This window comes from Camelus bactrianus, chromosome 17 (genome assembly GCF_048773025.1).
Source record: "Camelus bactrianus isolate YW-2024 breed Bactrian camel chromosome 17, ASM4877302v1, whole genome shotgun sequence".
In the NCBI taxonomy this organism is placed as follows: Eukaryota; Metazoa; Chordata; class Mammalia; order Artiodactyla; family Camelidae; genus Camelus; species Camelus bactrianus.
In genome coordinates this window covers 6,175,623-6,195,530 of record NC_133555.1, presented here as the reverse complement: position 1 = coordinate 6,195,530, position 19,908 = coordinate 6,175,623, and the positions used below count along the sequence as shown (strand labels likewise).

At 51.9% G+C, this 19,908-nt stretch overlaps 2 protein-coding genes across 8 annotated transcripts; both read left to right on the top strand.

Annotated features, from left to right (window-relative positions):
* The first annotated feature begins 1,009 nt into the window (after positions 1-1,009).
* JAGN1 (jagunal homolog 1) lies at positions 1,010-3,818 on the top strand. The gene is made up of 2 exons (XM_010953028.3): positions 1,010-1,260; positions 2,853-3,818. Exons 1-2 carry the CDS (start codon positions 1,172-1,174, stop codon positions 3,313-3,315), a joined length of 552 nt encoding a protein of 183 aa, XP_010951330.1. The 5' UTR covers positions 1,010-1,171; the 3' UTR covers positions 3,316-3,818.
* A 140-nt stretch (positions 3,819-3,958) lies between these two features.
* Positions 3,959-19,834, top strand: IL17RE (interleukin 17 receptor E). Of its 7 annotated transcripts, XM_074344367.1 has the most exons (18): positions 3,959-6,249; positions 8,064-8,176; positions 8,920-9,045; positions 9,388-9,403; positions 9,986-10,108; positions 10,715-10,818; positions 11,037-11,196; positions 11,291-11,430; positions 12,304-12,372; positions 13,276-13,342; positions 14,414-14,589; positions 14,670-14,717; positions 14,798-14,843; positions 15,015-15,163; positions 16,853-16,921; positions 17,430-17,481; positions 17,562-17,660; positions 18,092-19,834. In XM_074344367.1, exons 3-18 carry the CDS (start codon positions 8,926-8,928, stop codon positions 18,643-18,645), a joined length of 1,992 nt encoding a protein of 663 aa, XP_074200468.1. In that variant the 5' UTR covers positions 3,959-6,249; positions 8,064-8,176; positions 8,920-8,925; the 3' UTR covers positions 18,646-19,834. The 7 variants fall into 7 exon arrangements, 6 of the variants coding, with proteins under 6 accessions (XP_074200468.1, XP_074200464.1, XP_074200467.1 ...); XR_012499839.1 differs by having other exon boundaries at positions 3,959-9,045; positions 18,092-18,867; positions 19,260-19,834; XM_074344363.1 differs by having other exon boundaries at positions 8,064-9,045.
* Positions 19,835-19,908: the final 74 nt, after the last annotated feature.

Here is a 19,908-nt window from a genome sequence, read left to right as displayed (position 1 = left end):
CCCGAGTTGCATTTGGTAACATCTCCTCTCTCCCTCTCTCTCCTTTCTTTCTCTGCTATCTGTTTATAAATTGAGACCAATGATGTAGTAGAAAAATGGGGAAGGAATAGGAACACAGTTCAGGGAGATGAAATACAAGTGATTCTTAAACATATGAAAGATGCTTCAGTTGTTTCTACCACAATTTTGAAATTTTCTTATGTACTTTTAAAATTGTGGTCAGATGTACATGAGAGTAACCATTTTTAAGTGTACAGTTCAGTGGCATTAAGTACAGTCACAGTGTTAGGCAACCGTCACCACAGTCATCTCTGAACGTTTTTCATCTTCCTTTTCATTTCCGTAGACATTAAACAACTCCCCATTCCTTCTTTCCCCCAGCCCCTGGCACCACCATTCTGCTTTCTGCCTCTACTGAATTTTTCTTTCATGGCCTTGACATTTTTTAAAAGTGTAGTGTAGTTATCTTGTAGAATGTCTCTCAATTTGAATTTATCTGTTGTCTCTTCGTTAATAGATCCAGATTTAGTATTTTGGGCAAGAATGTCACAGAATTGATACTATGTGTATCATGAGGCAGAAGTCAGTTTGTCTCACTTGAGGGCAAGTTAACTTTGATTACTTGGTTAAGGGAGTGCGTGCCAGGTTTCTGCACTGTAAGGTTACCGTTTCTTCTTTGCAGTGATTCATCCATGAGGAGATATTTTGAGACTGTGTGGATGGATGATGTGTGCGCTTGACAAAGCCACAGAACCTTTGCACGCATCAATTTCCCCATCTGTGAAGTGAAGACTGAGGCGTCTTAAACTCACACTGGTGTTGAGGAAAGTGAAAGTGCTCGAGAGGTTGGAGCATCTGCAGTCAGCCATGCAAAAAGATGCCAACACTAGGGATTACTTTCCTGCGCGACCCAAAGTGGGTGGACGAGGAGAGACGACCGGGGCGGGGCCGAAAAAGAGAGAGCGCCCGCCTCGGTGTGCGCGTGCGCGTGCGCAGGGCGTGACCACAGAGTCGGTCCTCCAGAGACAGAGAGGCCGGAAGTTGTCCCCACCGGACCGCTGGGCTGTCGGGTAGCGGACCTGAGGCGGCTTTAACCACATCTGCCGACAGTTTGGCGTGGTTGTTGTGGCCAAGGGTCAGCGTGAGGGGCTCTGGGGTTCTGAGCGGGACAATGGCGTCTCGGGCAGGCCCGCGAGCGGCCGGCACCGACGGCAGCGACTTTCAGCACCGGGAGCGCGTCGCCAAGCACTACCAGATGAGGTAGGAAGCGAGACGAGGAGCCTGCAGGGCCAGGGACGCGACGCCGCCCCGGCCTCGGGGTCTTGCTCCCCAGCCTGCCTCCGCGCACCTGCCAAGTCCCCTCCTCCCGGGACGGCCTGGGACTGGTCCCCAGTCCCGGAAAGCCCCGTCGCTCCCGTGAGCTCCACCCCTCCATCATTCTGTGCCTTGAGGGGTCCGGCCCCGCCTGAGCGCTGCGGCCCCGCTGTCCGACCTGGGGGACCTACTTTCTAATTGAGCCTCAGTCTCCTCATCTTACAAGGGAAAAATACCTACCTTTTCGGTTTGGGTGAAGAATTAGCCAGTAAGTCGCGTAAAGGACGTAGCATAAAATCTTGCACAAAAGTCTGCCCAACATGTGGTAGTTGTTCCATTTTGGGCTGTTTGGGAGATGTGGAGCCTAAAGTTCATGCTTGCCCTGCCTAAAATGAATTTTATGAACCGACCCCTTCCCCCGTAAGGGGTGTTTTCTACATTCGTTTATTCGATCAACAAATACTTATTGAGCTTCTATCCGTCATGCATTATGCTAGGCACTGAGGATATACGCGAAAGCAGCCCTGGTCTTGTTGTTCATGTTATACCGTCAATTAAAGTTTATTGACAAAGCTGGTCCCTGCCTTCATAGAACTTGAAGTCTTCAGGTGACTGCTTTCCAACACTACCTCCCCCCCAACCTTTCCACATTTTCCATAATGAATATTTTTAAAATTAAAAAAAAATTGTTGTTAAAAGATTTTCTTTCCTTTTATCCATTAAACTTTCCCAGAATCTTTTCCACATCTTTTTCTCCAGAGCTTTAAAGAATGACAGGTTCTTTGGACCCTCACTTTACTCTTATCCTTAGACCCTTGCCTAAAGGGACCTCACAGCCCAAGCCAGTGTTTTCATGCCTGTTCAGAGGAGAAACTCTGTCCTCAGAGGTGTGAAGGGGCTACATTTAGGACCTGAGAGAATTCAAAGAAGAGAAATCTGTGCTTCCTTTAGATGAAAAATGTACTCTAGCTGGGGAAATATGGGCAGCCTGAGTTGTTTTCTTTGTTGTCAATACCTCCCTCCATAGGCTATACTCCAGTGCTGCAGTCAGAGTCATCTTACACAGCCCTGAATTACTCTTCTGCCTTTTAGCTGGCTCTTTCATTGCGACTTCAGATCCTGCTACTCCCTTCCCCACCACAGCGTACTCCTTCCACACCCAACCACTTGCTTTCCTGGAACACAAATGCTCATGCCTTCTTGCCTGCGTGCTATTACCTCTGCTTGGACCGCCCATCTCCACCCACCCCTCAGAGCCTAGCTCCAGTATCAGCCTTGGCTAGACAGCCTTCTCGACAGCTCATCCCCAGCCAAATTGATTACTCCTTCCTGTGATCCTGTCTATTTCACAACATAGACTTACTAGATCTTTTCCAGTTTGTTTTGTAATTATTTTCTTTGTACCTTGTGCCCAGCCTCCAGATAGGAACTATATCTTATTTACATTTGTCATAGTGTCCAGTATGGTTGCCTGGCTTAGAGTTGGTGGTAAGAAAATTTTCAATGAAAGGTACTTCTCCCTCTGCTCTGCCCCACAGCGTGACCCTCAAGTATGAAATCAAGAAGCTGACCTACGTGCATCTGGTCATATGGCTGCTGCTGGTTGCCAAGATGAGCGTGGGACACCTGAGGCTCTTGTCGCACGATCAGGTGGCCATGCCCTATCAATGGGAGTATCCCTATCTACTGAGCATTGTGCCCTCCCTCTTGGGCCTCCTCTCCTTCCCTCGCAACAACATCAGCTACCTGGTGCTGTCCATGATCAGCATGGGGCTCTTTTCCATCGCTCCCCTCATTTACGGCAGCATGGAGATGTTCCCTGCAGCACAGCAGCTCTACCGCCATGGCAAGGCCTACCGCTTCCTCTTTGGTTTCTCGGCCGTCTCCGTCATGTATCTGGTGTTGGTGCTGGTGGTTCAAGTGCATGCCTGGCAGTTATACTACAGCAAGAAACTCCTAGACTCTTGGTTCACCAGCACACAGGAGAAGAAACGTAAATGAAGCCTGCCTGACAGACTGCAGTGTGAGGCGAAGCCTGGGCCTCCCTCCCAGTGGAGTGAGAGGGCAGAGGAGCTGTTCTAAAATCTCCGGTGATTTTGGCAGCGGCTATGTTGGCACCTAGTGCAAGCTAGGCCCAAATTCTGGAAAGCCCCGTCTGTTGCCATCAGCTGGTGGTGAAACTGTGTTCAGTGTATTCATGGTTGGTGGAACTAGGTGATCAGCAGCTGTGAAACAAACTTCAGCTGGTTGAAGTTGAGGTCCTTCAAGGTTTTTCTTTTAAGACTGAGCTTCATCCTTGCCTCTTCCTGGTCATTCTCTCCACTTCCATCCTTCACCCCTTAGCCACCGAGACCGAAGGAGATAGGGAGTAAATCAAATTCTGCTTCCATCTATAGGTCACGGGGCAGGAAACATTTGGGAGGCTGCTTCCCCTGCAAGCTGTGGTCTCTACTGTGAAGCAGTTTAATTAAAAAGACCCTTAATAAAGTAACAGCTGCCTTGTCTACCCTGTGCCTTGTGTTCAGGATTTGACAGTGTGTGAAAAGTGTATTGTTTGAGTTACCTTAGACACTAGGAGCTTGGTAGAAGCTCCCTGAGAAACCTGGCAGTGGCCGTGGGGAAGTGAACTGGGTGTAGGGAAGTGAACTGGGTGTAGGGAACCGAAGTCATAGTTGCAGCCCTGCAGCTGATTGGCAGGAACTACCATGGGCCATACATTTAATCTCCACCTGTAAAATGGTCCATTCTCATTTATCCAGCTTGGGTTATGGGCTCTTCTTTTGGTTGGATATTCATGTTTATCATTCAGTGTTAACAGTGTCGGTTATGTGTCTAATACTGTATTATGGTATCCAAAAGGATTTTGAAGTATCCTGCATATAGAGAATTTGCAGTCTCTGTGAAACATGGTATGCATGTGAAACTAATGAACACAATAGATAATGATGTGGAGCAGATACCTTAAAAATAGAAGTGGGAAAGAGATCCGTGAACTCAAGGCCCTTTCTAAAGGTTTGGCACAGGTATTATTTATTGCGTAAAAGGTGTATATCCCTTTGCTCTTCACCTGCTTGGCTTTATCGTGTTTGGATGATGCCCAGATCTCTAACCGCAGATCTCTGCACTCTCCAGAGTTGGTCTTTCTTTTGTTCTATAAACATTAGGTATGTACTCAGTCACTCTTAGGTACTGGCAGTGCTTCTAACTACGCAACCGCTTCCTCTAGGTGTCCTGATTAATCATTTCAAACTCAGTGTGTCCCAAACTTAACCCTTTGCCTCCTACCTCATACCCGTTCCTCTTCCTCATCCCTGTGTGCAGGTGAGTATACCGAGAGTGCAGCTCTGGATCATCATCATTAAGTCCCTACTATGTGCCATTATTTTTTTCAGCAACCAAAATCCCCTAGTCTCCTTCTGACCTTTCCGAAGTGTGGTCCCAGGGCATCGCTCCTGCTTTATCTCCAGTGCTCTCACTCACACTGTCTATCTCAGTCAGCAGAACTTCTTATGAATCCCCTTAATGGTTCCATGTGTTTTTAGTTTCCTTAAAGCTTTCCCATTTCCACTTTCATACTCCTTTACTACTTATCATTCAAGACCTAGTTTATATGGTAATTCTGGAGCCTTCTGGTTCCTTCAGTTCAAGGAGTGAGGGTTCTTTGAACTCACATGACATTTTAATTTTACCTTTTCTGTTGACAGAATGACTAGTTTACATGTCTTTGCCTTACCCCTTGCCCAGCATGGAATGTGTAGGTGCACTCTGAGTTGATTGGGTGAAGTAACTTGTCCTACTGTAGACTGTTTCACAGAGGAAAGAACTAGACTGAGGCAGGGGGAGAGTTTGGAGAGCAGAGAGGAGCAGATGGATATGAGTTGGTGATGGAGTTACGTGCATCAGGCACAGACTGTTAATTTTCAAAGAATCAGGATATTAATAATTATAGTTCTTAAAAGAGCTTAAAATTTATTTGATTATTCAAATGGTACGTTACAGTCTTGGGGTGCTTTTTAGGACCAATTATGAAAGTTATTGTCACTGCAGAAAAGCCAGTTGGTTCATTTTCGTTTTCTACTTCTTGGGTTGTTGGGATTCTGCTTTTCCAATCATTTTTACCCCCTGCCTCATGGTTGTAGTATTCCCTGAAGCAAACAAGAGCCCCTTTGAAAGGGATCTTGATTTACTGGTAAGACCACTGTCTTTGGGTCAGAAGACAGAGTCAAGTACCAAGACCAGCCCTGCCTAATTCACAGGATTGTTTTGAACCTCAAATAAGGTAAAGTCTTGTGAAGGTGCTTTAAGAAGTATGTAACACTATATAAATGTGAGGAATGGTTGTTGTACTCTGAAGTTTACAGAGCTAGAGGGTGTAGGCATTTTAAGAACTCTTAGGGAGCATTGAGTCCATGAGAAAGGCAATGTGTAGTGGCAAGAACACAGTCTGATACTAGACTGACTCAGGTTGGAAGTCTAGCCAGACATTTCACAGCCTTTTGCCTTGAGCAAGATACTTGAGACTCTGTTTCTGATCTAACACACGGGGATCATAGTGGCTACCACCCAGGGTGGTTGTGAGGATTAAGTAGAATAATGTATATAAACAGTATAGTACATAGTAGGTGCTTAATAAGTATCAAAATCCCTTCCCTTGATGAGCAGTGTTGGTGTTTCCCTCTCAGATTGTGGCTCTGTGCCTCTTCTCTTAAGCATAATTTCTTGCCTCTGTATTCTGAAGGTTGATCCCTTCTGGAAGAGCAGAGGTAAGAAAGGGGCGCTTGTGTACTCTTGGTTTTCATTGGTCTTACCGGTCGGCCCTCCCTGACCAGGGAGCCCTGACAGTTGGCACAGTTGCCCCGGGAGACCTTAGGAATCTGCCTTTACAGGAGGAGCCTGGAGATGCTGCCGCGTTGTCTGACCAGAGTTCACGCACGGGTAAGGCTTTGTCAGGGAAAACAGCCTCCCAAGGCCCCCGCGGTGCACGCTGCACCTGAGTGCGCTCAGGGGCCTGCCAAGACCTCCTGAGCTCCTGGCTTGGTCCCCAAGTAAAGGTTTTTGGAGCATGGAATCTGGATCAGCTCATTCAAACCACAGGTGAAACGCCTTGGCCATTTTCCAAGAGGACCGGGCCTCTGTGCTGCAGGCTCACTGCACACCTCTGTTGCCTTTACTCCAGTTGGCCACCTCCTATTCCAACCACGGAACTCCTCCTCCCTTGTATACACTTGCCAAAAAATCCCTACTGTCCTAGAAGTCTGATCACTGATAACTCACTCCTGTAAGGCCTACTAGTCTGTTCTTTCCAGCTATTCCAGTTTCTTCCTTCACGCTGTTAACCCTGCCAGCTCATCACTTCAGTCAGTCTAGAACTTCTGTGGACCACAGGGCCCAGAAACCACATATCTCCCCAAGCAGTGAGTTCTGGCAAAAATTGCTGAAAAGCATGGGGGTGGGTCACAGCTCTCCATTTTGTGTATGGACAAGTTAATCTTCCTAGTGTTTCCTAGTCTGTAAGATGGTTTCATAAAGATTGATCTCAAGGGTTGTAGGACCAATAAAGTGAGATAATGTGAGCAAAGCACAGGGCCCAGAGCCTGACAGTAGGAGTTCAGCAAATGTTGATCTGACCCACTCCCGTTCCCCAGGGTGTGCTGGAATGTGCTTTTTACCTAAAGCCCTTTTTGGAACAGGCTTCACAATAGCGAAGTAAACCAGCAAACCCGTAAATAAAATGCAGGCCTCCTTTTCTCCCTTCTGTCTGCCATTCTTGTTTCTTCCTCTGCTTTTTCTACGTGCTCCTTTTCCTCCCTTTGTATTCTTTCTCTCTTTGTGTATGTATGTGTCTCTTTCATTTCTCTTCTGTTTCTCCTACCATACCTTAGCCGGGGTCAGGGAGCAATTAACCAAGTGCTTTCATTGTGAGAATCAGATCAAAAGATAAAAGGGGTCAAAAAAGAAAGATGTTCTAGAATGGAGCCTAGTTTCTCACTTCATGCCCCCAGCATTAGAAAACACATTATCAGTGTGGATCTAAACCACCGTGGGTTAGGCGAAGGTTTGGCAAGACTCCCTAGCCTATCCTTGGTATGGCCAGACCACGCTTTCCTTCACGTCTGACTGACTTGTTTGCAGTGATGGGCTCTAAGGCCACAAGACGGAGCTGTGCTAGGCAGGCCCTTTTGGGTTCCCAGGAGCAGAAGAGAGTGAGGCAGTGGGAGGAGAGGCCATAAAGGATGGTAGAAAGAGAAATGAACTGTGAGAGGCTGGCAGAATCGGAGCTCCTTGGGCTAGAGACCTTGACCTTGACCAAGTCATTCTCCTTTCGGCTTCCTTATTTCTCTATGAAATGAATAGTTCTCATTTACCTGTCTCATAATGTGGTTAGGAGGGTCAAATATGAAAGTGCTTATGAAATGTATCATAATTACACAAAATGTATCATAATTTACATTTAGATGAAATGTGTTATAATTTACATTTATTCAACTACAAAGCACCTATTTCATGACATCCACTGTAGGCACTGGAGAAATGTGAAAAATAAAGAGTCCTTCTAAGGAACTCAAAAGCTAGAGGATAATGGGTACAATGGGGTCGCCAGACAGTGGACCTGACTTAGGAACCAGAATTGGCCTAAAGACAGCTATGGTCAGGCTACAGAAAGGTGCAGAGGGACAGCAGCAGTCTCAAGATGCCTTCACCCAGAAAGTGTGCCCCAAACTTTTCTTTCCACTGCATGTGTCACCAAGGTGAGGGCTGAAGCAGCTCAAGCACTCCACGAGCAGGAGGAAGCTGTGGGACGGTAGGGAGGGTCCCCACAGAGAATGGAGCGTCGTCAGCATCGGAAACCACACGAAACCAGGTCAGTGCGTGGGGCCCACAACCTCAGCTCCAGGGCTCAGCACGAGCACTGGGGCTTTCTGAGCAGACGGTACTGATTAGTGGCTCCTTGAAGCCAGAGGCCCCCCGTGGCAGAAGGGCCGTAACTGGCCAATGAGGAGAGAGAAAGCTAGGCACTGAGAGTCAGCCAGGTGGGAACCAGGGTGCAAATGGGGACATGTGAGGTTTATGTGCATCCATAGTGCTTTTTTGTTGTTCTGCCCAACTCTCAATGGTGCCTCAGTCAGCTCTGTCTTCAGCACCCAATGCAGGGTAGTACTTAATAGCTCTGTTAATCCTCTAAGTGAGAGGATGAAGCATGCATCCAGGGGAGATCCAAGTGGAGGAGTGTGTTAAGGGGAGGGTGAGATCTTCAGGGTGTTGCAGGAGTGGGAGGGGTTAAGAAATGGGTGCAGCCCGCCATCCCCCTAACCCTGTGCTGGCCGCTTTTCTGTTATTTCTCTGCCAGAGCAGGAGCCCCTTACCCTCCATGCAGGAGGAGTGGGGTTTTGGGGGGTCAGGGGTCCCTTAGTTCCTCCGCTTGGAGAAGAAGGAATGTGGCTTGGCTGGCTGGTTGGGGTCAGGGCGGAGCTTTGGGGCAGGGCGGGGCAGGTGCAGGCTGAGGCAAGGGCTCGGCTGGTACTGCGCTCCCTGCTGCTGCACTGCAAGGCCCTGCTGCCCACCTTCAGACCGTCCAGCCATGTTCTGGGTGCCTTGACCCCACAGAAGCCCATGGGGAACCCCAGACTAGCAGCCCTGCTCCTGCCTCTCATTGGCCTCTCTGCCTCCGCTGGGATTGGCTGCTCCTACCTTCCCTGCTGGAGCACCCGCTGTCTGCTGGCCTCCCGCATGGTAAGGTGCGCCTGCCGCTGCCGGGTGGAGTCACCTGATTGGCGCAGGCTGGTAATGCTCCCCAGTCTCCTGCCTGTCCTTTCCTACCACCCAAGGCCCTGTGCTCTGATGGCGGCCTCACTCTGTTCTCTGCACTGTATTAAAGGGGTAACCAAGGTCCTGGTGCACTGAGGGCATGGGCAGGGTGGAGCTGGAAAGAAAAGAGCCAGAGTGGATGGGCTGTTAGCTTATTGGCCTCTGAATCAGGTGATATGAGGCAAAGACCTCAGGGAGAATGTTCATGAGAATCCCTGCTAATTAACTTCTGTCCTTTCTTTTCCCCACTGGGCCCTGTGCCTTCAGGATGACAGTTTCACTGGTGAGTCTGACTCCCTGCTCTGCTCCTCTTCCCCATCCTTCCATTCTAGTTTTTGGTTCTCAGCCTGGAAAGTCGCATAGTATCAATGAAAAAGCACGGGGTTTAGAATCAGGACAAGCCTGGATTTGCACTGTAATTTCGCCACATAGCCAACATGTGGCTGCAGACAGTGCTCTTAACCCCTCTGATGCTCCATTTCTGAGGGGCACAAAGCACGGTAGAAATGACTGTACAATTAAAACTGTTGCCCCTGAGCTGTGAGGAGGATTAAATGAGAGCCAGGTAAATCTCCAGGCAGCCCCCCTTGACTGGTCCCTCCTCCTTGTCAGTAATGCAATAATCATCCTTCCTATTTTATGGTACCTTCTACTTTACAAAGCATTTCCCACACATTATCTGATGTGATCTTGACAGCAGCCCCGCTTTATGAATGAGGAAGCTGAGGCTTAGAGAGGTCTGTAACTTGCCCCAGGTCTCTCGGCCAGGATATAAGTGGCAGAGCTCAGCCTCAAGGCCAACTTGTCTGAGGCAGGAGGGACCTCCTGGGACCCTACCATTTGATTCCCTTTTCATCTTTCACAGGACAGTCCGCGCAAATTCCTCGCTGTAACTGGCCGGCCCGGCCCCTCTCCCCAAAGCCTTGGTGTGCTTGGCTCTGCCACCGCCCCAGCTGTTGGTGCCTACGTCTCCTGTCAGGTCTCTCAGGTATGAGAAACAGCCCTTTGGGTGGAGGTGGAGATGCAAATTACAGGCGTACTGGGGGCCCCTTACACTGAGGCAAGTGAAACTTGCCCTAGAACAGATGTCTGTCCCGTTGCCAGCCTCGGCAGAGATTTAGGCCATCCTGAAACAGCACACCGTGACTGGTATTTGTGAGTTCAGTTGTGTCGTTTTGTGAAGGTGTTTCTCCTTTCAGCTGGCACCAATTCCTGGGATTAGAATGTTTTCGTTCTATGAGTTTACTATTATTACCTTCTACTTGTAAAGTAAGACCTGTCTTACTCAACTCTATTTTCCTTGCCTAGCTCAGTGCCCAGGACATACTAAATGCCCATACACTGCTTAAGAATTGACAGTTTCTAATTTTTCACTGTTACATATAATGCTGCCATGGACATCTTTGTATACATATAGCTTTTTCTCTACTTAAGAAATTAAACCTTTTTTGATTGTGGCCTAACTTTTAGGACTAAAGTTTGATATCATTACCCTCCTTGATAGAAAATGACTGACTATCCAACACCGGGTCACATCTCCAGGTAGGGAGGGCCCGTGACGGGCTGGATAGTAAATGTGTCATTCTCTATGCAGGTCTTCAGTGGGGCTGGTTCCACCTTGTGGTGCAGAAGTCCAAAAAGTCTTACAAGTTCCGGTTCCGGTCCTGTCGGACACACAGGATGCCGACGTCCACTCAGGTACTCTCCCCGCCAGTTTCAACTCTGCCCTTTTTGGCCTCTCGTTCTGCTCTCCAGCCACACGAGAGATCTGGGAAGCATGGAGATTAAGTAGACTATTCTGCCCATTACACAGTTAGGAACACTGAGGCTTAGAGGTTGAGCAGCTTGCCTGTGCTGCCCCAGGTTCCAGAGTTCCTGATTCCTGGACTAAGGCCAACCTTGCTCTCTGCCTGCAGAGGAAGCTGCTGAGTTGCCGTTGCCTGTTTGAGAAGGGCCATCACATCTCTGTCCCCTCCCCAGACACCTCCCACAAAGGGCTGCGCTCCAAAAGGATGCAGCCTTCAGATCCAGAGGCAGTGGAAGGTCTCTCCAAACCCGACGCACGAAGGCTGGGAGGTAGGCTCGTCGTGTGATTGGGGATGATGCAGGCAGGTAGCGGTGGCTGTGCTAAGGCCAAGAGACAAGCTCCCCAAACCCCTCTTCTCCCCAGGGCCTGAGTTCTCCTTTGACTTGCTGCCTGAGGCACGGGCTATTCAAGTGACCGTTCCTCCAGGCCCTGAGGTCAGCGTGCGTCTTTGCCACCAGTGGGCACTGGAGTGTGAGGAGCTGAGCCATCACGTCAGTGCCCAGGTATGGAGTCCTGTCTGTCTGTAAAAGCCAAGTCACATGGTACTCGTTGCACAAATAGGGAGACTGAGGCTCAGAGAGGGACAATAATTGTCCAAGACCTCCTTACAAGTCTGCGTGCCTCGCACTGAGGCTTATTTGGACTCAACAGAGTACAGGGGGCCTTGTCACCTGGCAGGAGAGGGAAGGAAAGGGCAGGCAGAGACCTGGGGCAACCATGAATGCCTAGCAGAGAAGTGAATATGGCCCTTGATTAACCCCAGTGAGAGGCCCCAGTGAGATTCAGGTTACTTTAAGGGGCCTTTTCGGTTCTCTCAAGAAGCTGTTCTCCCTGGGAAAATCACAAAGTGGTCACATCTGTCTCGGTACCCTTCCATCCCCCTCCCTTTTGTCACTGCCCCTGAGAGAATGTCCCCCCTTCTCCCAGCCCAGACCCTGACTCCCCACCTCTACCTCCAGTTGTCACGGGTGCCCTTGTATACATTTGGCACCACTTGCAGAGACTGAAGTGATACCCCTGAGTCCCTCAGCTCTCTTCGTTCATAAAATGGTGGTGACACCTCCCGAGATCACCGTGATGCTAGCATGTAATTAACTGAGTTGGTGCTTCAAGCACCTAGCACCCTACCTGGCATGCACTGGGGGCTCAATAAATGCATATTCCTTTCCCTGTCTCCTCCCTCCCCCATTCCATATATTGAGCCACCTAGAGCAGATGGTCAGACTACTGAGGAAATTTCTCAGTGGAGGAAAAGTCTCACATAAGAGGAAAAGTAGGGTGTGCTGGCCACAGTCGCACCTTCCTCCTGCCCTTGTCTAGGGTGCCTACCCTCTTTCGCAAGCATCTCTTCTCTCCCTTTGCTGCTTTGTCCACAGAAAATTGTGTCCGGGGGCCACACGGTAGAGCTGTCTTATGAATTCCTCCTGCCCTGTCTGTGCATAGAGGTGAGCAGAGGAAGAGGTGTGGGTTGTCCACGCTCCACTCCTGACCGCCCTGATAGCATAGTTGGTCAAGACTGTCTCCAGTAAGCCAGGTTTTAAAAGGACTGGATGTTAACAAGATGCTTGGGAAGACTGGTGCGAGCGTGACTGTGAGTCACACAGTGTGTCAGGGATGGAGGTGCCCTGCTGATCATGGGACATTCTTGGGGGGGGTGATTCCAACCTCAGTCCCACCCAGACCCAGCTTTCTTGGATTGAGACCTGGCCTCAGGCCACAGAGGCAGAATAGACAGCTGCCTTCACTGTGGATTCTGGGGCATCAAATTGCCAAAAGGTTCCAAATGGCCCCAAAAGTCTCACTCCCACTAGTCTCCATGGCAGGCCTCCTCCTCTCCTTAAAAGTCTGAGTTGCCTGGCATCAAGACTCCTTTGGACTAGACAGGAAAGGCAGGGGGCCTTGTCACCCAGGAGGAGATGAATGGGAGGGTGCAGGCAAGGAACACCTGCCAGGGGTGGGGGACAACCACTGGGTGTTGGGCAGTCCAGAGGGAGGGACCCCCAGGGCACTGGGCACCTTGGGGATCGCTGAGAGCGGAGGCCAGGGAAGGCAAAAGTTGAGGCATGTGGACCTCACGATTTGTCTCTTTCTGGGGTGAGGTTCTCCTCTCCAGGAGAAGAGGACTCAGCCCTTCACTCACTGATCTCACTCCTGTACTCCCGAGTTCCTCCCCCAAGTGCCAAGTGCCAGCCACCCTTTCCCCCACGCCACTCTGCTCCCTGCTCAGTGCCCTGCCAGCGCAGGCAGCTTGCATCGGGTCAAGGTCAAGCCAGAATGAGTTTCAAGTCTGAGTGATATAGGAAAAGTTATTCCTCTGACCCTCCTTCCCTGCTCCCCTCTCTCCACAGGTGTCCTACCTGCAAGAGGATGGTGTGAGGCGCAAAAAGTGTCCCTTCCAGAGCTGGCCTGAAGCCTGTGAGTGCTGCTCGTGTGACTCCTGTGCACGCACAGCCTCTCTCTGTCTCTCTCTCTCACACGTGTGCACACGTACACACTTCACACATGTGTTGGAGGAAGTCCCCAGAAGGCATGCGGGCGCTTTCTCTGGAGTCAGTGGGGGGAAGTCATGGGTTACCATGTCTGCTGATCAACCTGCCCATAAATCAGAGTGCTGAACCTTGTACTAGGCACTGTGGGAGGTTCAGGAATATGCAGCCCAGGAGGTAGTGTCCTAAGAGGATGGACTAGAAGATCTGGGCTCACATCCTAGCTCTGCCACTTAGTCATCTCTGAGCCTCAGTTTCCTCATCTGTAAAATAATGATAATTGCTCTGCTTCACTTTCCAACTCCTTATTTTGTAATTTTTATTTTTTTAAACTTTTGTTATGGGGGATGATTAAGTTTATTTATTTATTTAACAGAGGTACTGGGGATTGAACCCAGGACCCTGAGCATGCTAAGCACGTGCTCTACCACTGAGCTCTACCCAACTCCTTACGAGGCTTGAATTCAATATCATATGTGAAAGTGGCTGGTGACATCTGTGCATATTGTGCCCAAGTTGAAGAGAGAGGATCCTCAAACATGACAGCTGAATAGCACAAAGCAGCCTACGGTCCAGGGCAGGGTGGCAGTTAAGGACGAGACTGTGGGCATGAACTCAGGAGAGGGAGAAGTCCATCAAGCTGTCATGAGCAGAGAAGGTCTCCTAGAGGTGGTGACACCTGAGCTGGGCTCAGAAAATGGGCAGGATTTAGAAAAGAGAGAAGGAAAGGGAAGGCACTCCTGCTTCTGAGAGGAACCTAAGCAAAGATACGAAGATTTTGAGTCTGGGGAGCAGCAAGGAGCTGGCCAGAATGGAGGCGCAGGAAGGAGAGGAGACAGCTAAATAGAAAACGTAGCAGGAGGGGCCGGAGGACGCATGCTCACTTATCAGGCACCTAGGCCAGGGCCGTGCCGAGCACCTTCACAAACATCGCCTGGTGCCCTGGGGATAGGACTCGGGCCTCCCCGGGCCTCACCCTCTGCCCCTGCTGCCTGCCCAGATGGCTCGGACTTCTGGGAGTCAGTGACATTTACTGACTACAGCCAGCACAGTCAGATGGTCATAAAACCGACACTCCACTGCCCAGTGAAGCTGGAGGCCTCCCTCTGCCAGAGGCAAGGCTGGAACACCATCTGTGAAGACATCCCCAATGCCACAGCTCAAGAGTCAGAGGGGGTGAGTCCGGCCTCCCAGGACCCGGGTGGGCAGGGCTGGGGCCTGGGGCCCTTCTCCCTGACTCCCTTCTCCCACCACAGCAGTACGTCTTGGAGAAGGTGGACTTGCACCCCCAGCTCTGCTTCAAGGTACAAGCATGGGCGACGGGACGGGGAGGGGTGTGCGTGGTGCCTGGAGCTTGCTGACTTGCCATTCTTGCATTTCTCAGTTCTCTTTCAGAAACAGTAGCCACGTTGAATGCCCCCGCCGGACTGGTGAGCCAACAAGCGACCCCAGCTGGGACCCCATCCCACCATTTCACCCTCACCTGACTGTGACTGAGCCAACTCGACCCCCGCCCTGACTTCTCTGTCCGCTGCAGCCCAGCTCCTATCACCTTCCGCCAACAGGTCTCTCACCCGATGCCCTTTCTCACCCCCTGGCAGCCCCCTCCTGGAACGTGAGCATGGATACCCAGGCCCAGCAGCTGATCCTTCACTTCTCCTCACGGATGCGTGCCACCTTCAGTGCTGCCTGGAGCCACCCAGGCTTGGGGCAGGACAGCTGGGTGCCCCCTGTGTACAGCATCAGCCAGGTATGGCCCAGCCAGGGCTCGGCCCCCACTAGGACCTGTTGATTACGGCACCGCAGGTGGAGGCCAGCAAATCTCTAACTGACATCATCTGGTTATTTATTTACCTGAGTGGCCTTTGTTCAGCTGCCTCCTCTGCCAGTCAGTGGTGTCTTCGATAGAGCAGTTTCTCATCCTTTTAGTTTCTGAGTCTACAGGAGTAAACAGAAGCAAGAGGCTGGCCCTCCCACCCCCAGCTGTTCTCTGGCCCACTCGGACTGCCGCTGCATTTTATAGCGATCGATGCCTTCTCTTGAACCCAGCTGTCCTCTACCCTGGCTCCCCTGCCTGCCTCCACAGGGCGTCTGGCAGGAGTTCTCTGAGTATCTTTGGGAGGCGGGGCCCTGGAAGCTGAGGGCTCTTTGCTGAATACTGTAAACCACTGACAGGCTTAACCCTATTAATGTGAACCAAAAACAGTCTGGCCGACTCTCTTCTGTATATGTGACATAAAAACCACAGTCAAGCCGCAAAACCACAGCAGCAGGCTGACTAAGCATGGCCAGCTCTTTTGAGTTCTCTCTTAACTCGTGTGCAGCTTGTTTGTTTAGTACTGTATGAGGGCTCCCAAGCAGACAGGTGGTAGCAAATACTTAAGATTTAAGACTAAGTCATGTGGGGTCATCTAAAATTGAAAGCTAAATCCATGGACTCCTTTCTGTGGGCTGGGAAAAGACCACCTTCACTGAGTTTAACCATAATTTGAGAGCCACTGCATCAGGACCTGCCTGGGGTCTGGGACAGGGGCTGGGGTGGCGGGTAGGGAGTGGAGGGTGTTCCCAAAGAATGGAAACTGATCAGCTCCCTAACCAGCACCCTCTTCACACAGGGTAAATCCACATCCTGCCTGTAGACAGATGGCTATCAGTTCTGCCCCGTTCATCATGTATTTATTGAATGCTTACTCTGGGCCCACTCTGTATTAGGTCCTGGGAGATGGAAGAGAAGTATATGACACAGTCTGTGCCTCTAAGAAGTCCACAGTGTCATAACGGCTGCTACTAGTAAATGAACCCACCCTGCACTGTGTGTTATAAAGGGCACTCAAGTGCATATTCCCATGTGGTGCTTTCAATAACCCAGGAAAATAAGATTATTATCTCTCATACACAAATGAAGAAACTGAGACTCAGGGAGGAAGGTAGCTTATCTCCACGCAGAGATCCCACACTGGGAGCCACAAAGGCAAGAGTTTAGCCTGACTTTGTTAGCTGTGGTCTCCTGACTCAAGTTGTAGAGTCTTTAAGTTCTTTCCAGTGGACAAGCTGCCCCTTCAGTTGTGCAGGACAGAGAAGGGAGGCAGTGTATAATTAGCCTCCTGGTTTGTGAGCTGCTGGAGCAGAGACAATGTCTGTGCCAGCCTTGTCTCCTCAGGGCTTGGCACAGAGTAGGCCCCTAGAGTGTGTTTGTTGACCAGGGCCCAGTTGCCTGATTAAGGTATGTCTGTGCAGCAGTTCAGATCTGGGAATGATCAGCAGGATCTGGGAATGAAGCCTGGGAAGCCTTCTTCTCTGGGTGGCACTGGGCCCTAAGCCTGGGTTGGATTTGGGTGAGGGGGTGTGGAAAGGAGGAGCACAGGAGGGGCAAGCGCTCCAAGGCTGGACAGAGCCCAGCTTGCTTCTGTGGGGACATTCCTGCTCTTTGTTCCGACAGACTCAGGGCTCAAGCCCAGTGACACTAGACCTCATCATTCCCTTCCTGAGGCCGGGGGGCTGTGTCCTGGTAAGGAATCCTGCCCTCCCTCTGCATACACTCCCCTGGCATCTACTCCACAGGTGGCGCATGGGGCAAATCCAGTCTGCAACAATGTTTGGTCAGGCCAGCGTGATGTTCAAAATTGGAATTTGCTGCTACCATTTGAATATTGGGAGATGTCATTTTATAAAGCTGTTTTCTGACATCTCTTGAAAAATCAGAAAACCTGGTGCTTTGTGTCCACATTCAGGCCTGGTGATAATGGGCTGGAGCTCAGTGGTGTCTGACTACTTCAGTCAGGACCTGTGCCCTCCAGGCCCTCATGGATGCCCTGGTAAACTTTGGGTTTACTTTTTGAGTTTGCCGCTCTTGACCTTGTTCTGTGCCCAGCTGGAACTGCACGAGACACAGACCCTGGGCTGGAGGAATTCCCTAACCAGGGAGACTTCCCTTCTCCAACCCCATGCCTCCTTCCACTTTCCCTGGGAGGAGGGGCTGCCCTGGCTCACAGGGGTGGGGGGCTCTGTGCCCTCAGGTGTGGAGGTCAGATGTCCAGTTTGCCTGGAAGCACCTCTTGTGTCCAGACGGTGAGTTCTTGGGAGGGGAAGGGGTAAGTGGGAGGTTGGGCACTGAGGAGCTGGGCTGGGCCTCACCCTGCTTGACTCAGTCTCTCATAGACGCCTGGGGCTTTTGATCCTGGCACTGCTGGCCTTCACCACCCTCTTGGGCGTCGTTATGGTCCTCACCCGCTGGCGCCCACTGTCAGGTAAGCTCACTCGGGGGGATCCTGGGCATTCAGACCTTCTTGGCTCCTAGGTTAGTTGCCCACATCCCTCTCCTACCCAGGCTCCCTTCCCAGACAGCCACTGCCCTGCCGATGCGCCTAGCTGTTACCCGAAGCGCTGAGCCTCAGGCTGCCTAGTGGGCGGGAATGGTTCAGGCAGGGCAAAGGTCCCTCTGCAGGTGGTTCGCTGTGCCCTCTCTAGGCAAGAGGCTAGTGAGGCGTAAATCCAGCCTGCCCTCGCCCCTTCCTGGGCAACCAAAGGCACCCTATAGGCTAAAGCTGCATCCGGTGCCTACCCCCAGCGCAGATAAGAAACTGGGGCGGGCACCCTATCATGTAGCCCTGAGGCCAGGGAGGAGAGGGCTGGGCTGTCTGGGCCCCCTACCCCGTTCCTCTGTTTCTCCCACCCCCAGGCTTGGGCCCAGCGCCGGTACTGCTCCTGCACGCGGCGGACTCCGAGGCGCAGCGGCTCCTGGTGGGAGCGCTGGCTGAACTGCTGCGGGTCGCGCTGGGCGGCGGGCGCGACGTGATCGTGGACCTGTGGGAGGGGACGCGCGTGGCGCGCGTGGGCCCGCTGCCGTGGCTCTGGGCGGCGCGGGCGCGCGTGGCGCGGGAGCGGGGCACCGTGGTCCTGCTGTGGAGCAGCGCGGGCCCCAGCCCCGCCGGCGGCCGGGATCCCCGCGCCGCGCCCCTGCGCGCCCTGCTCCGCGCCGCCCCGCGCCCGCTGCTGCTGCTCGCTTACTTCAGTCGCCTCTGCGCCAAGGGCGACATTCCCCCGCCGCTACGCGCCCTGCCACGCTACCGCCTGCTGCACGACCTGCCACGCCTGCTGCGGGCGCTGGACGCGTGCCCTTCCACCAAAGTCACTGGTTGGGGCGGTCTCGGGGCCCGATCATGCCTGAGGGGTCGCCTAGAGCTCTGTCGCCAACTGGAACGCGAGGCCGCCAAACTTGCAGACCAAGGCTAAGCAGAGCTCCAGCGCAGTCCGGATGTCTGTGGCCGCACTGGCGGGAACCCCACCGAGTGAGGCTTGTACACTGGAATCCTTGGGGTGCCTTCTCCGAACTACTGGCCAAAAAGCCTCACTCTGCCTCCCAGCCCCGGAGCAGAGCATCTCACCCACTGCCCCCACCCGTTTCCCACGCGTGTCAGGCTTCTTCCTCAGGCTTATGTTTCCTCAGAACCCAGGGTGAGTCACTGTTTCCTGAGAACTCTGACCCCAGGCCTGTTGCGGGTGGGGGACCGTCCCACTTCCGCTCTCCAAAACTCCAGAGAGAGAGTAGTCTGCACATGCTCCAGTCCAGGCAGGAGAGGTTGGACAGGGGTAGGCAAGGCAGGGAGAGTGGCAGTTCTGAGTGGGAGGTGGCTCTTGAGGGGGTCGGGGGAGAGAAAACCCCTTTGGGAGCCAGGGCTGCCCCTTTCCCAGACCAAGGAGGGAGGGAGGGAGGCCTCTGGACTCAGGGAAAGAGGCTTAGGCCCTGTGTGGCCAGGTTGAAGAACGGACTGTAGAGCTGGAGATATAGAAAGATGAATAAAGGCAAACACGATGGATAAACTAAGAAACACATGGTGCTTCTCCAGTGTGCCTGGGATGCCAAGTTGGGAGAAGGGTCAGCAAGACCATGCCTGGGGATGGTTATGCATCATTTTGTGGCCCAAATCCTGCACGTCCACACCCACATCCACATCTGTCACCTCACAAGCAATGCCTCTGAGAAGGCAAAGGAGATCCCAGAAATCTTGATCCTCGCTGTGATTCTTCAGAGAGAAGAAAGGAAAACACAGATTCAGAAAGGTGGTATGGTCCATTGTCAGGCAACCAGCCATGCCAACAGCACAAGTAGGACCCTGTCTACCTGGCTCTGGGTCCTGGGTTCCTCCCCCCCAACACCACACTTGCACGTAGGCCAGGAAGTGGTGAAAAGCCCACTTTCTGGCGCCCCTTGTCCCTGCCTTTAGAGCTCCTGTCCCACAAAGGGTCAGTCAGGCCCAAGGAGTGTATGTGAAGGGACCTGGGGTGCCCAGTAAGAGGGGACTCAGTGGCCTCCAAGATTCCAGAGTCACATGGGAAGCAGAAATGCCCCAGGATTGCCCAGGCCCTGGGGTGTCTCCTCCTTAGGACTCCCAGGGTGAGTAAGAGCTCCCTTACTCAGCCATGAGGCCACCACCCTGTCCAAGAGCCCCTCCCAGCCAGGTGTCAGCAGAGAAGAAGGAGGAGGGGAGAAAAAGA